The sequence below is a fragment of the Haliotis cracherodii genome, unplaced genomic scaffold (genome assembly GCF_022045235.1).
Source record: "Haliotis cracherodii isolate W230 unplaced genomic scaffold, xgHalCrac1.p SCAF_4, whole genome shotgun sequence".
Lineage (NCBI taxonomy): Eukaryota > Metazoa > Mollusca > Gastropoda > Lepetellida > Haliotidae > Haliotis > Haliotis cracherodii.
In genome coordinates this window covers 38,792,954-38,808,945 of record NW_027266297.1, presented here as the reverse complement: position 1 = coordinate 38,808,945, position 15,992 = coordinate 38,792,954, and the positions used below count along the sequence as shown (strand labels likewise).

General features: G+C 40.6%; 1 protein-coding gene and 1 pseudogene across 3 annotated transcripts in view; both read right to left on the bottom strand.

Annotated features, from left to right (window-relative positions):
* The window catches only part of LOC139480337 (3'-5' exoribonuclease HELZ2-like), a 66,647-nt gene that overhangs the window by 11,041 nt on the left and 39,614 nt on the right, over positions 1–15,992 (bottom strand). For 2 of the 3 annotated variants that reach the window (XM_071263399.1, XM_071263398.1), the window contains exons 2-8: positions 15,773–15,885; positions 10,646–14,384; positions 7,474–7,571; positions 5,705–5,860; positions 4,538–4,681; positions 2,671–2,933; positions 655–1,011 (exon numbers count right to left, since the gene is read on the bottom strand). In XM_071263399.1, coding sequence (XP_071119500.1) covers positions 655–1,011; positions 2,671–2,933; positions 4,538–4,681; positions 5,705–5,860; positions 7,474–7,571; positions 10,646–14,384; positions 15,773–15,860 — 4,845 coding nt within the window. In that variant the 5' untranslated portion in view covers positions 15,861–15,885. Of the gene's footprint in view, positions 1–654; positions 1,012–2,670; positions 2,934–4,537; positions 4,682–5,704; positions 5,861–7,473; positions 7,572–10,645; positions 14,385–15,772; positions 15,886–15,992 lie in introns of those variants that run through there. The other variant, XM_071263400.1, reaches the window with a different exon arrangement.
* The window catches only part of LOC139479410 (uncharacterized), a 151,853-nt pseudogene that overhangs the window by 115,299 nt on the left and 20,562 nt on the right, over positions 1–15,992 (bottom strand).

Genomic DNA, 15,992 nt, shown 5'->3' with positions numbered 1-15,992 from the left:
GGAGCGTTATTCATTAACCTTTAGCCTGCTGAATTATTTTCACACTTCTTACCCCTGCCTGCTGGATTAATTTTAGCATAAGGGGCTCTAAAGAGGGTGGGTGATTTCAAACAGTCGGTGCCTCATTAAACAAGGGCCAATTGAAGAAATATTTGGCACATTTATTCCTGATAGAAAACTACACAGTACTCTATAAAAATATCCCGATGTTTTCAATCATACCAAGGTTAAGACCAAAGCGAACACAAAATTTGTTAATCCTCTTGAACTTACCTCAATTGCGTTATTGAAGGTGGTTTGTGTTTCATGCTAGGAACCTTTTAATATCGTAATATTTGTGCAAATTGATTTCAATAATCATATCTCCGATATCTTAATTTTAATCAAGTAAAGATTTGGGTTTTTTTATCGGCAAATAACAGAGCGATGGTAAATTATGAACCATTTCAGTAAATTTATTATCTAAATGTTAAACAGAAAAAGAATTTAATTTTCGAGGTCATCATGTCGGTTGCAGAAATACGAACATTTGGGTTAATCTGACGTGTCATGTTATAAAATTTGCAGGAAACAATTAATGACTTATAAATATTCACTAATACTAATTAACAACAAACAAACAAACAAACAAGGCGCATCCCTGGAAGTACTCACCATCCGGTACTGGACATTCAGGAAGGCAATATTGGCCCTGTATCTCTCAAACAGCGACTGGTCAAGGCCCAGGTCAGCTGCGGCAGTGCACTTCACAATGGGCCGCAGCTGCTGGTGGTCGCCTATCAGCACCACCTGTTCTGCCTTCGTGGCGATGATGGGGATCATAGTCTGGGGCTCTGTGCACATGCCGCTCTCATCGATGATGACCTGATGGATGGTGGTTCCCTTGGTGAGACTCACACGTCCAGCCACTACGCACGTACAGAGAATGACATCACGCTTCCCCAGTTCTTCCTTCTCAGCATCAGCTATCAGTTTATCATATGCTTTCACATCTTCCAAGGTAATATTTTCCTGCAAACAGTTGTACTGTATATCATGTATCACAATTTCTGCAACCGTTCAAATTGTATATGATTTGAAATTAAGATCATACAGGGCACTGACAAATAAACAAAATAAAAATATATAAATAAAATCTCACATTTGTATATGAAATACATACGTTTGAAAAAAGGTGGAGTATGAGAGTTGGGTTATATATGCTTTGAATATTATTTCAGTTATATGACAATATGCCAGTTTAATATTGGAGATAAGCGTAAGGAAATCCACTTTGAGTATGGCGCTGACAAATCATAATCTGTGTGAATCCAGGTAATAGAACCATCACCAGTGGATAAATCTGTGCAAAGTTAAGGGATGCAACTCTGCACAGTGAAATGCACTACCCAAGTTACAACATTGTTACATGTGAGGAACGCTATGACCACTAAGCCTCCCCACCCCTCTACAACATTAGAACAAAGTGACATATTCAACATGGTTGTCACCTCACATATTGGGTACCCCATTTCACTGCTGGGTGAAAAGTGACAATTGAACTAAGTCACTTGACAGGGTGAAACTACACATTTTGACACTTGTGTTTTTGGTGTATGTACGTATTCGTGTTTCCACCATCTGGTCATCTACCATCGGACAAGTGGGTTCTTTGGAGTGCACAGGGTGTATGTACTGTACACCAGGGCTAGTGACAATACTGGGGACTGTTGGTCCCAGGGCTGAACAACAAGCCAGTCACTAGCGGGATATGATCTCAGCACTTGGCGTTTGCTAGCCTGGCGCCTTTGAGCGCTTGCCCACTCCACCCCCATGTATGAGTGTGTGACATATGCAGCTCATGTAGCATGTTACGATTTTCCTGCAAATCATTTCTGAGTGCATCTTCCTGAGGCAAGGGAGTTAACTGTAAAAGTCCAGTTTCCACCCTTGCCGAACTAGGCTGGAATTTCTGAGCTCGATCAAGCGCCACAAGTGGCTATTATGAGTTATGTCCCATCTCTCTCCCTCCTATTGACCAATCAGATTCCACTTATCATATCACTTGTATTTACTTTTAATAAAATGGCAGAGCCCAGTCAAGACAATCTGATCGATAATCAAGATCTATATTGTAATAACATGGGACTTAATTTGAGCATCTTGATTAAAAACATGAAAAGATTTGGAAAATATCTGTTGACGCTGAGTGGGCGATACACATGCTTTGCAAATCCTGCAGTCGATGGAAATCTGCACCACAGTTTACCAATTGGATGTCGATTTGTTACGAGATTGGACTATAATATATGCAAAGACTTGTAAGTCCAGCCAAAATAGAACTCCATAATTCCTGCCTAGTTCGGCAAGTGTGGAAACTAGACTTTTACAGTCAGTTAACTCCCTTGCCCCGGGAAGATGCTGTGAGTGATGAAGGCAGAAGGTAGCTCTGATGTGAAAGTGCTTGATTGTCACACCCTAACTTGATTTGATTCTAGCGTTGGTTCAATGTAAAATCCATATTTGGTTACCACAACATGCCAGTGCTGGAGTACTGCTGAAAGCAGTGTAAAATCATACTCACTCACTCACTCACTCACTCACTCTTAGAGATTTGCCTGATTGCCTTATTTGATAGAGGAGAGCAACAACACTGTTTTGAAATGCGATGTTCCCAACTTTGCTACCTACCCGCAGTGTCACATTGGGGTCGAAGTACCTGCGGAACTTTTCATCATAGACTCTGATTTCTGAAGCATGTGGTTTACCATCTTGTCTGATCACGTGGTGCAGTGTAACTTCTCTCAGTTCTGGATCTGACTTTAGAATTTTTCTCCTCTTATTGGAAACACCAATCTTAATGGGAACTGGGAAGTCCACTTGTTCAACGCTCTTGCCATAAACACGAAGGATATCTGGACATAAGTCCTTGCCCAGTTTCTTCAAAAGAGAGCCTGTAAATAAAGAAAACTATGCATAAGAATATCAGACTGTTCCAATTGTGAAGCACTTGAAAAAACACATGGACGGTAATGGACTGGTTAAAATATATTTCAAGCATGATTTAGTACATTTACATATTATTAATAATGAAACTTCTCTTTAACATACATGCAACACCAAATTTTTAAGTTTGCTATTAGGAATATTGTTAATAATTACCTACGAGTGCAAACATATCGGGGTTCAGAAACAGCAATCTCATTAAAATCAGATCTGAGTTCTCGCTGCTGCTAAACAAAAATCTGAGGACATCCCATTACGGGTCACGTCAGAACTAATTTCACAAACTTTGACCGACCACTGAAATGACTAACAAGAAGTCGACATCAGCCAATTAGAAAGCAGCTTTCTTGAGCTTTACGGCACTCGTTTCAGCCTGGTGACTTGGATTTCAGACTATGCTTGAAAAATGTGTTGACACAGTTCCCGATTAAAGTTTTGAAAACTGCACAAACGAACATTTCTGAATGTCTACTATGTGGTTGCAATTGTATGGCAGTGCTTCCTATGTACTGTGCAAGCCTCCTCCGTTCAAATGTTTATCCAACGGAAACGAGAGATAGACGATAACTGATGGATGGACTTATTGATGTAGCAGATGGATGGACTGATGGATGTAACAGATTGATTGATTGATGGACGTAACAGGTGGATGGACTTATTGATGTGACATATGGATGTAACATATGGATGCAACAGGTGGATGGACAGATGGATGGACTGATGGATGTAACAGATGGATTGATTGATTGGGATCGATGCCATGTATCAACCAAGTCAGCAAGCTTGACAACCCGATTCCATTAGTCGCCTTTTACGACAAGCATAGTCAACTTTTATGGCAAGCATGGGTTGCTGAAGACCTATTCTACCCCAGAATCTTCACGGGTCGATTGATGGATGCTACAGATTGATTGATTGATAAATGAAACAGAATATGGATTGATTGATGGACGTAACAGACGGATGGACTGATGGATGTAACAGATGGATTGATTGATGGACGTAACAGATGGATGTATTGATGGACGTAACAGATGGATGGACTGATGGATGTAACAGATGGATTGATTGATGGACGTAACAGATGGATGGATTGATGGACGTAACAGATGGATGACTGATGGATGGTACAGATGGATGGACTGATGGATGTAACAGATGGATTGATTGATGGACGTAACAGATGGATGGATTGATGGACATAACAGATGGATGGATTGATGGACATAACAGATGGATGGACTGATGGATGTAACAGATAGATGACTGATGGACATAACAGATGGATGGACTGATGGATGTAACAGATAGATGACTGATGGATGTAACAGATGGATGGACTGATGGATGCAAAAGATGGATGGACAAAATGATTAATGGACATACAGAAGGATGAGATGGATTGATGCGCCAGATGGATGATAGAATGATATATACGGATGGACAAAGCTTGTTTGATTATTCCAGACCTATGTTTTGGTATGAGAAACTATAGCTAAAACTAAAAATCAATTGGAAGTGAAAATAATCATCAGAGCCATTGTATCCTTACGCGCAACCAGATCCACCGACTTGTTGGATGGTCCACAAAAAAGGACCTGCTTCCTTTCGGGGTCCTCGCCCTCCCTCCACATCTGCTTGTTGATTTTGACAAAGAGGAACACCAACTTCACTCCAATGCTGGTCTTTCCTGTGCCTTCATAGACAAGAATACATGATGTACCTGCATACATCATACCAGGAGTAATGGACATGGTAGGGACATGTCAGTGCCTTCATAGACAAGAATACATCATGTACCTGCATACATCATACCAGGAGTAATGGACATGGTAGGGACATGTCAGTGCCTTCATAAACAAGAATACATGATGTACCTGCATACATCATACCAGGAGTAATGGACATGGTAGGGACATGTCAGTGTCTTCGTAAACAAGAATACATGATGTACCTGCATGCATCATACCAGGAGTAATGGACATGGTAGGGACATGTCAGTGCCTTCATAGACAAGAATACATCATGTACCTGCATACATCATACCAGGAGTAATGGACATGGTAGGGACATGTCAGTGTCTTCGTAAACAAGAATACATCATGTACCTGCATGCATCATACCAGGAGTAATGGACATGGTAGGGACATGTCAGTGTCTTCGTAAACAAGAATACATCATGTACCTGCATGCATCATACCAGGAGTAATGGACATGGTAGGGACATGTCAGTGTCTTCGTAAACAAGAATACATCATGTACCTGCATGCATCATACCAGGAGTAATGGACATGGTAGGGACATGTCAGTGTCTTCGTAAACTAGAATACATCATGTACCTGCATACATCATACCAGGAATAATGGGAGGGACATGACAGTGTCTTCGTAAACGAGAATACATCATGTATCTGCATGCATCATACCAGGAGTGAGTCAGTGAGTGAGTGTGTATGTGTGAGTGAGTGAGTGAGTGAGTGAGTGAGGGTGTGAGTGAGTAATTGTGTATGTGTGAGTGAGTGAGTGAGTGAGTGAGTTAGTAGGTGGGTGAGTGGGTGTGTATATGTGAGTGAGTGAGTGAGTGAGTGTATGTGAGTGAGTGAGTGAGGGTGTGAGTGAGTAATTGTGTATGTGTGAGTGAGTGAGTGAGTGAGTGAGTGAGTGAGTGAGTGAGTGAGTGAGTGAGTGAGTGAGTGAGTGAGTTTCACTGTTTTAGTTACCAGGCGGCCCTTGTATTAAGCTGAAAGGATACTCCAGGGCTCTTCTTATAGCCTTCGTCTGATTTTCATTGTTGATTATCGTCATTGAAGAAAGGCTTCTCTCTTCATCCGTCAAATCTGTTGGACTTTGCATGCACAAGGCCAGCCGATGAGACCCTGCAGGTAGAAAATGAAGCTGTGGACCATTGTTGCTCTGACACTGGACAAAAAGGTTTAAGATTTAAGGATGGTAAATATTTTATGAGATCCTGAATATTATGAATAAGTTTAAGTCAAGGCTAGCTGGCAAATTAGAAACAAACCAGAGGAAGCATGTTCTTTCTCTCTCTGACATTAGCAGTGAGGCATTGCTGAATGAGGTCTGGGGTCCCCTGGTCTAGGTGCTCCAGGACACAAAACCTTCCTGTTCTGACCTGGCACATGGTTTATACATCCTACAACGTACACATCTAGTCATGAGAAACTGAACTTTATTACCTACGAGGGCAAACATATCGGGGTTCATAAAAATCATATGTGCCCTAGGGTCATATCACATAATGAGACAAAAGTGTACTGACCATGTCAGATGGATGGCATTGTTGATGTCATTGGAATCTCATTGTGACTGACGTAAGGTCATATCACATAATGAGACAAAAGTGTACTGACCCTGTCAGACGGATGGCATTGTTGATGTCATTGGAATCTCATTGTGACTGACGTAAGGTCAGAATGTCACACTAGAAACAATGTCATAGCAAAAGATTGTTGACTTGCTGTCCGTATAGGTAAATACTAAAGTTCGTCTCTGTATGTGGCCATTTTCTTCGGTAATAAAATAGAATGTTCTATTCGTGTTCATGTCATACTATGTTTACGACACTCGTGCCTAAATTCTGGCATTACAATCGCTACCGCGCGGGAAATACCAAAATTTAGACACTTAGTATGACATGAACACAAATATATTATCCTCTATTTATCATATAATGAATAGGTTTCTCAGGATAAAGCCAATGGATTAAAACGAAAGGGTCATATACGGATAGAAATGCAAATATCAAAGGTCAAGTAGGAACTGCTTTCAGTGTTTATAAACAAACATGGCGTCGCCTTTGTCATTCTGAGATCAAGTCAGAATTAACCATCAGGAATCTGGAAAACTCCTGGGATAAATTGCTATCATTAGCAAAAGAATAGCCTTATACACTGAACATCAGTGTCTAACTGTGACGTAGAGGAGGCATTTTACAAGTTCTTCCAACTTTAGGGACATAAACCGAGAAACAATTTTGCATGGGCACTAGGCTAGCCAAGTGGAATCAGTTGACATATCTGTGCTTGTAGACCTCTGAGGCTTGGAACCTTTTCCAAAAATTATAACAGTTGGATTTAGCCAAAATTTGTCAGAATTGTTATTTTGTTTTGTTGCTGTGTGTACATCTGCCTGCACTTCATAACAATATAACAGGATAGGCCGACTGTCAACAAAGTCTGACTGTGACCGTGACTTCTCATAAACTAGACAGTTACTCTAGCGGACAGACTGAGTGATTGCTGATAACAGATTTTTCGAGCACAGAATTGAAGAATGACACTATATGATAAAGAGGTTTTCACGCTTGTGTGCTTAGGGATGGTAAATATCCTGCCAAGGCTCACTAAATACAATGTTTATCCCTATTACAGGATATTTACCATCCCTAATCTCGCGTGATAACCTCTATTTTCTGAAAATATATAATTGATGTCCCACTCCTGATTCAAGACAACATGGCTATACTCACATTCCCGTGTGTTCAGCAGGTCATAGCGACTGAGGGCTATGCTCTTGGCCAAGTAACATCCCTGTGCATCGAGAGCTACAATCATCTGCTCGGTTCTCCTATAAAGAATATAAAATGATAAACGGGTTGACACTGTAATATATGGGCTCTTAACTCGTAAGAGTTATGTGCCCCTGACTGACACTTGGCGTCGCTGTAGCCAGCTTGTGGCAGTCACCATGAAACACTTGACCTGTAGACTTGTGTTGGTCCTGCTCCCCAAACAAACCTGACAGACACCACAGTGACAATAAACACATTTTTGCAATATTTGTTTGTTTAATGCCACACTCAGCAATAATAATGTCATCTATAGGGCAGGCACCTGTTGACATTCAAGTCTGGGCCAGACAAACCGGGTTAGAATAGGTCAACAGGAACTGGTCATGAGAGGCTACCTAATAGATCGGGTGGTCAAGATCAGGTGGTCAAGATCGGATGGTCAAGATCTGGTGGTCAAGATCGAGTGGTCAAGATCTGTGATTGGATGATTGGGTTTCATCATACCCCAACGACATGGATCATTGAGGTGAAGGTGAGGTGAAACTGGGTTAAACGTCGCATCCAAGATTATTGCACTTATATAGCGACATGCATGTAAGTGTGTGTGTTTGTGTGGCTGCTTGTACTAGTCCGGACTGACGCCGATTTATAGTGCTAGCCCACTGAGATACCATGCCGCAGTTTAACATGAAAACCCCACTCAGATACAGTAAACTGACTTCGAGTCGACCAGTCCTTGTTTTAGCCCCTTAATGCCCAGCGCCAAACAGGGTAACAACAAGTACCATCTTTTAACGTCTTTTGGTATGACGTTGCTGGGGATTGAACCCCAAACCATCCGCTCTCCGTGTGGACGCTCTACCACTGGACCTTGGAGGCGGTCCATGGATCATTGAATTGTCTGGTCTAGACTCGACTATATACTGGTCGCAGCTATATAGCAAGTTTGCAGCTTAGTGTGGGTTAAACAGCAATCAAACAAGCAATCATACCTGGAGCAAACAAATCACTGATTCATACCAAATAAGAGTTGATATTCCAAGGTGGTCAAAATACTTAGTTTCTCCTTATCAAGCTATTTGGACAGATTCGATTTTAGAGCATCTGACAGTGACAATGATAACTTTCCAACAATTAGGAGTATTCAGAGAGGTACATCTTGCCTCATATCTTTCAGCACGTGAATATTGTTCAACACTGCAGCCAGCAAGATTACAGATATATCACAATGACCTATAAATAATTCTGTCTGGACAAGATAACCTAGTGACTGAAATCTTAAGTGGTAATCCATACAATCAGGGCCTGCTGACACAATCACGCAAGTCACAAAACCTGAGTAAATGATCCATTTCAGTCGACTCTTCTGACAAGTTGTCTCCCTTGGATTGTAACCACAGTTATAGTGTCTGCAGGGATGTATGTAGGATTCTTAACTAAGTGCACATGACAGGCAGATTGGGAAATATGATTTTGTTCAAAATTGTCTTTTTTAGTTCGTACTATTGTCATAGCAACTGATTCACGACAACCATTGTCTGGTGAACATTTGAATTAAAAGGCTAATTACCCTGTAGCCATGACATGTGCATGTCTCCATAACTTAATTGTCATTACGTTTTAGGCGCTAATCCCTGTTGTTAATCATCACCACCATATCATTGTATATTGACTGTCAGCCAACCTGGGCTGCTATATCACTTCCCGTTAATTACTGTTATCTATAGTATGCCATTAATTGCCTTAATTGTTCATCCCCTGAGCTGTGTAGGTTCATCACCCCCAGAAGTCCCATGTCCAGAGCAACGTCATTGTCTTTCTATTGTTGTTCATTACTATATATGTGTTACCATTACACAGTGTTAGTCAAACTTGGTATTCCGAGCGTTGGTGTAAGGACGACCTCGAGCAGGATGTCCCGCTCGTAGGAAACGCCCTGGGGTGAGCTGGAGCTCTGCTCACCTCTTGTACGCCTGAGCTGGAAGGTCCGCTCATAGCCCTGATTGTGTTGTCAGAGCAGGTATTCTGCTCATTGTGCAATTGTTTTTTAATTGTTTACATGTTGTGCATAAAGCGTTCCAGGACAGTGAGGGGCGGTCGGGTAGCCTAGTGGTTAAAGCATTCGCTCGTCACGCCGAAGACCCGGGTTCGATTCCCGACATAGGTACAATGTGTGAAGCCCATTGCTGGTGTCCCCACCGTGATATTGCTGGAATATTGCTAAAAGTGGCTTAAAACCATACTCACTCCAAGACAGTGATGTTGATTTTGTCCTTTATTCCCCCAAGAGCTAATTCCCAGTCAACATGCGCGTTGACATCTTAAATTCAGAAGTATTTTGAGATAACATTTAATGCAATAATATAAAACACAATCTGTTCCTATGTATTGGTCTTGCTATGAGTGAAAACAGGTTACTTCTACAAAACCATCAATTTAGTTATTAAATATATATATATTAAATTACATATTAATACATTGTTACATATCAGCCTCTGAGCAGGTCGAGATAATCCCTGATCTGCCACCCTGTTCATCCTTGATCATGTACAGTAAGGTGTTATACTTGTTCAGTTGGTTCATGAGACTGACTGCATAAACAATGACAAATATATGACAAAACAATTAGAATAAGGCCAAATAAAAACAACAACAAGTTTTATCAGCCCTGTGCGTAAGCAATGGGAATAATGCACAGAGAAATCTTAATTACAACCAAAACAAACAATTAATCCTCTTTCGGTATCATATCGTAATCATACTTCCACGATTGTGTGACCTTAAAGTTTGTGTTTCATTCATTAGTAAGTACTTATGTGGAACTTTAAAGAGATTTGTTTGACTTTTATTGACCACATACATTGTATTGTATTGCCTCTAGCTGACCATCATTCATTGCCTCATAATGAAGTCAATAACTAGACTGTCTAGTCCAGATGTGCTTATTTACGGACTGCCATCATATAGCTGGAATATTGCTGAGTGCGGCGTTAAACAACAAACAAACATTCAGTGGCTGGTTATTCAAACCATCAATCATGTGAGGAACAAGGAGAAGCAACATGTACACATCACCCCTAATCATTGCACATGTAAATTCAAGTTCTTTGTGAAATATGTAAAGTTTTACCTGTCAGCTTGAGATTTGGGGATGATTTCTAATGTGGCCCCAAACGGTTCACCTATCAACATGTTAGGTGGTCGTCGTGAGTTTGGCCTGAGTTCAAAGGTAACGATCACTGTTCCAGCATCAGGGTCAATGTCAACGTAGCGACCTCTAGGTTTCTTCAGCTTGACCTTCTTGACAATTGCATGACCTACCCAGATACTTGAAGTACTGTCAGTTAAGTCCTTGTCCTGAAGCTTGTGCCTTATACACAGATAGTCAAGAGCGGCATAATTCAAGTTACTGAAGTTACTTTCTCCCAGCTTCATTTCTTCCAGCCAATCCACACTCTTCCCACCTATTGCAATCTGGCGATTATCACAAAATTTCGGATCCAGACTGATGGTGCCTAAATATACTGTTTTTCTACCAAGTCGTTTCTTAATAATTGTAACTTCAGCATCATCAATGACAACTGTTTCTTCACCACCAACAGAACTTGTGGCACTCTCCATCTCAAGAACAGGAAGCCATGCATTTTGGTACTCATCAATGCATCTGATATTACGACCTTTCACTGGTACAGTGACATACTCTGCAAATGTAACCACTGGATCATCCATGTGAGTGAGACACAGATCAAAGTTGTCACAAATATGAAACAACTGCACATATGGAGCTGGTACACCTCTGTCCGGTGCAGCATGGGTTTGAACCCGGACTACCTGGCCGGGGCAGAAGGAGTAACTGAATTCACTGCAGTGACTAGCCAACTCGTCTTGACCACTAGGAACCAAACTTTGTTTTCCTGTCCTGAGGAATATTGCTGATGGGATGTTTAAAGAATCTCCACTAGAAACCAACCTTTCTTCTCCCTCAGTGCAAGATCTTCCAGAATCATTTTCTTCCGATCTTTCAAACACTGCTTCTAAGAACTGAGCAAACTCGGCTGAAGGTACATACATTGTGTGTATGTTTGAGTCAATGAGAATCCCAGGAGATTCTGTTCCTTCTGCATGACTTGTCTCTCTTCCAGATGGTCCATCTGCTTGCTCTTCAGGGACATATGATGTCTCTCCTCTACCAACCATAGTCCGTTCTTGTCCGGTGAATTCTTCTTCAGCATGTTCAAATGGTTGGACTGCATGTCCTCTAGTTGGCTCCTCGTACCTATAGAACCGCTTGTTCCAGAAACAGAGAATCTTTTTCTTGCCTGAAGGTAGTGTTCTTAGTTGGGGCTTTCTGGAACAGTCTAATAGGTTAAGTGGCAATTCCAATCGCCCATATGATGCACCTCTAAGAGATGGAATACACAATGTTACCTGCCAGGTATTTACATTGTCAACTATGGCACTAAATGTACATGGAGTCTTGGCCAACTTCTTGCACTTTCTTGTAATCCTGTAAGAACGGTCAAATTCCTTTTTCCTCTGATACTTTTCTGTCATCTCTGCACAGATTTTTGAAACTTCTGCTTGTGTGTATGGAGCTTCCTTCTCATCTAATACAGCATGGACGAGTCTGTGGGTAATCAGATCTGTGTATCTTCTCAGTGGAGATGTGAAGTGAGTGTACGGGAACAGGTTGAGTGAGAAGTGGCTTGTGTTTTTCTTCCCTTCTGAAGAGCACCTGTATGCTCCTGTTTTCATTATATTCATCCAGTGTTCAATGGCAAGGCACTGCAATGGATGTAGTAAGTCACAGCACATCAAATATCTCACTTTCTTGAAATCTTGTGAATCTGCAGCTCCCTGTATTTCATCCCATATAGTCTTCTGGACTGAAATATCTGTTCTGTCTCTATCATTGTTTGACTCAAACTGATTGGCAATATCACAAACATATCCATCAATGATAGGCCTACTCTGTAGTTTTACAAGAAAGTCCTTAACATGTCCTTCTCTATTAAGCCAAAGTTTGAGCTTGTCCTCAGGGGGATCCGCTTGGCATCGTAGAGGCACACAGTGTCTGAAAGAATCCACCAAATATGATGCAATGAACTGATTTGTTTTTATCATAAATTCCTCAACAAGATTACGAGCATCAATATCCTGATTCTTGTCTTCATCATAAATAGATATAGCATCTTCAAAAGAAACTTCAAATCTAGAATTCCCTAATCGTTCTTTACGAAAGTGCTGTGCCAGGATGTCAAGGGTTCGAATGCTACTTCTCAGTGTCTGTGAACACTCAAAACTTGCAGAATCATCAATAATTGCCTGAACTTCTTTGTATGAGAAGTTTCGACATGATCTGATGAATTTCCTTGACACATAAGGCTTTTGAAGCATTTTCCCCTTTTTGTCCACCTTAAAGAACACAGAGATAGCAAATCTATCACAATTCGGGAGCAGACTCAGCATGTTTTGGCTTAGTGGTTCTGGCATCATATGGCATCCACTCTTCTCTGAAGCAAAGTAGCTTGTGGCTCTTTTCTCCGCCTCTTTGTCAACTGCACTTCCTTTCTTCACCACTGATGTGACGTCTGTTATATGGACACCAACCAACAAGATATCACGCCCTTCCCTTTTGGTTTTCCAGACACTTAAAGCATCATCCAAAACCCTTGAATTGGCATTATCAATTGTAAATACCGTCATGTGTCGTATATCTTCTTCCTCTGTTGGTGTCCGAATATCAGGACTTCCTGTAATCTTCAAGACATGTGCCAGAGTCTTCTTTCCATAGTAGCGAGGCACTTTGAAATGAGTTTTCAGAACATCCAGGCCACCTTGCAAGTTTTCTCCACAGTCAAGTACTTGAACAACAGCACCCTGAGGGTAAGTGAATTCGGGCCGCCATAACAAATACACAACTAGAAAAATGTAACATCTTCTTTTTTCAGGGACAATTTCAAAATACTTGTCAAATAAAAGTTGTCCATCATCTGCTCTTTTGTATACATCAATGTAATTCTTTTTTTCCAACTCTCTGGAGCGATGCCGCCAGACACTAATTTTGGGTACACTGTTGCATATTGGATTCATTAAATGAACTTCCTTGCTGTTGGAAGTACAAGCCATAACAGTGAACTCTGTTTCTTTAAACTTGCTCCTCAAAACGCCTGCAACCAGGCCATACATTTTATTATTGTCACCATCTTTGTCACTATCATTCCCAAGTGGTCCCCCATGTAAAATTTCAACCACAACTTCATCTTCATTGAATGTCCTCCCACATTTTCCTCTGCCATGAATCTCAATTTCTTCATGGATATCCGCCTCTTCAAGGACTTTACAAATAGCCAAGTGTGGTCCTTCCAACTTTATCTGGCATCTCTTGTACTTGTCAGGGCGGTTATTTAACAGTTCCTGGAGTTCTTTTCTTCTATGTTCCTGCCTTACTAAACTCACTGGCTCGCTAGGTCTGTGTATGATATCAAGGCTCTCTCCAACAATGATATCAAACATGTCCTCATCATCCTCATGTCTTCTATTACTTTCATCAAACCAGGAGACAGGTGGAGCCTCTTCCTCTTCTGCCATATCAGAGTCTGATCCACCACCAGCATCATCTTCTTCTGTATCCCCAGTGTCCCAAAATGATGGATGTTCCTTAGCTTCTCTCTTCCCAGGTGTATCTTCCCTGAAATTCTCTTTAGGATCCCTTTCAAGGTTTTCATATATCTTCCCCCAGTAAAAATTGCTTAGATCTAATGCTGCTTTAAATTTGATCTTTTTTTTCTTTTTTCCTCTTAGTTTTGTCTTTTTATCTTCTTCATCAGTCCTGTTACCTGTGATTGTGGCTGGTACTGATTCATCATCTGTGTGTAGTAATGGGAAAAGCTTAATAAGAAATTAGACATGCAACAATAATGTTTAACATGGGCTTAAAGAGGAAATAAAACACATTAAACTAGCAACTAGAGAATCGGAAAAAAGACAGGACAAAGTAATTGGCATACAATTCTCCACTTGGCACCAAATGTCATAGGCAAGATATCAATACACTTAATGAAAACGATATTTCAAATATTGCTAACAATAGTGCAGTTCCAATTAATGTATTTGATTGATGACTGTTGGATTCAGTTTCGATCCAAAGAATCAGTAATGAAATTTATGATAGATTATTTTCAAATGCAGTACGTCGTCCATGCTTTGAACAGCATTGAAGTTATATGATGGCATGTCAGCTCAATGTGGGAGGAAAACCTGAAGTGATGCAGGTCTCAGACGTTAACCGCTTTGATGCTGGTATGGTACTAGAATAATAATAGGGGTGAACCGGGATTCGAACCCACCATCATAGGTTTTTTCTGGCCTCAGACAACTGGGACACACATGCCCCCTGATAGGAAGAGATCGGACATGAAGGACAACCTAAGTACGAGGTGTCCCGGAAAACTGACTCCCGATCTCTACAATTTCTCAAAGCATCATGAAGGTCTAATTATTTTGCAGATCTCTAGCTGTTTCACAAATAAATTACAATAACAAGCACATAAACATGCTGGAATACCCTATGAGTCATTACAAATTAACAGTTTTCTCATGAATATCAATCAATAGGTCAGATTTTTTCATCACAATGAGGTTGAAACATTGGCGATGTGAGCTTAATTTTTAACTAACTAACTCACTAAAATGATATCAAATGACGGGTTATCATGGTCATGTGTAGGTTAATGAAACCTATATTGTTAATTTAATATAAATAAATTGCAAGTGAATCCTTGATTTGATTCTTGATTCTTTTTGAGCTTATACCCCCATGAACTGATTTCCTATTTAGGCAATGCCTAACAGTCTACTGTTTCCTGATTGGCTGATAACAGGATGGGTGGAGCTTGTGCTGCATCATTGCGCTGAATGATGTCACTGTTTTGTGTTAATGATTAAATATGCAGTCTGTGAAGTTATTAGTGTTGGTGTGTTTGACTTCAATATGTTATCTGCAATTCGGGCATTTATATAACCGTAAAACTGGTGGGCACACTTCTTTTTATGTTTATACCTCCATAAACGCAAAAAATTGAAGTCAGTCTGTAAATAATTTGATATTATATTATATTATATTCAAAAAGCATGTATAGATGCATCAATACAGGGCTTGTACACTGCTGATACACTATAGCTACTAAAACACTGCTAGTACATGCACGCCCACCCGCATATATAACCACATTAATTGAAGTGATATTAGTGATACCTATTGCTGAAGCTTGTCCTTGTTCTTCCTGCTTCCCTGCACAACTGCTGCTGCTGCTGCTGCTGCATGTGTCTTTTGGTTGCTCCATCTTCCATCAGAATCTGCCTGTAAAACTGAAATTCCATACTGCTCTGTCATGACTGAGGCCATAAGATTGTTCCTGTACAAATAGAGAATCTCACCCGAGTATCTTTTGATATCAAATATATCAACACAGGTT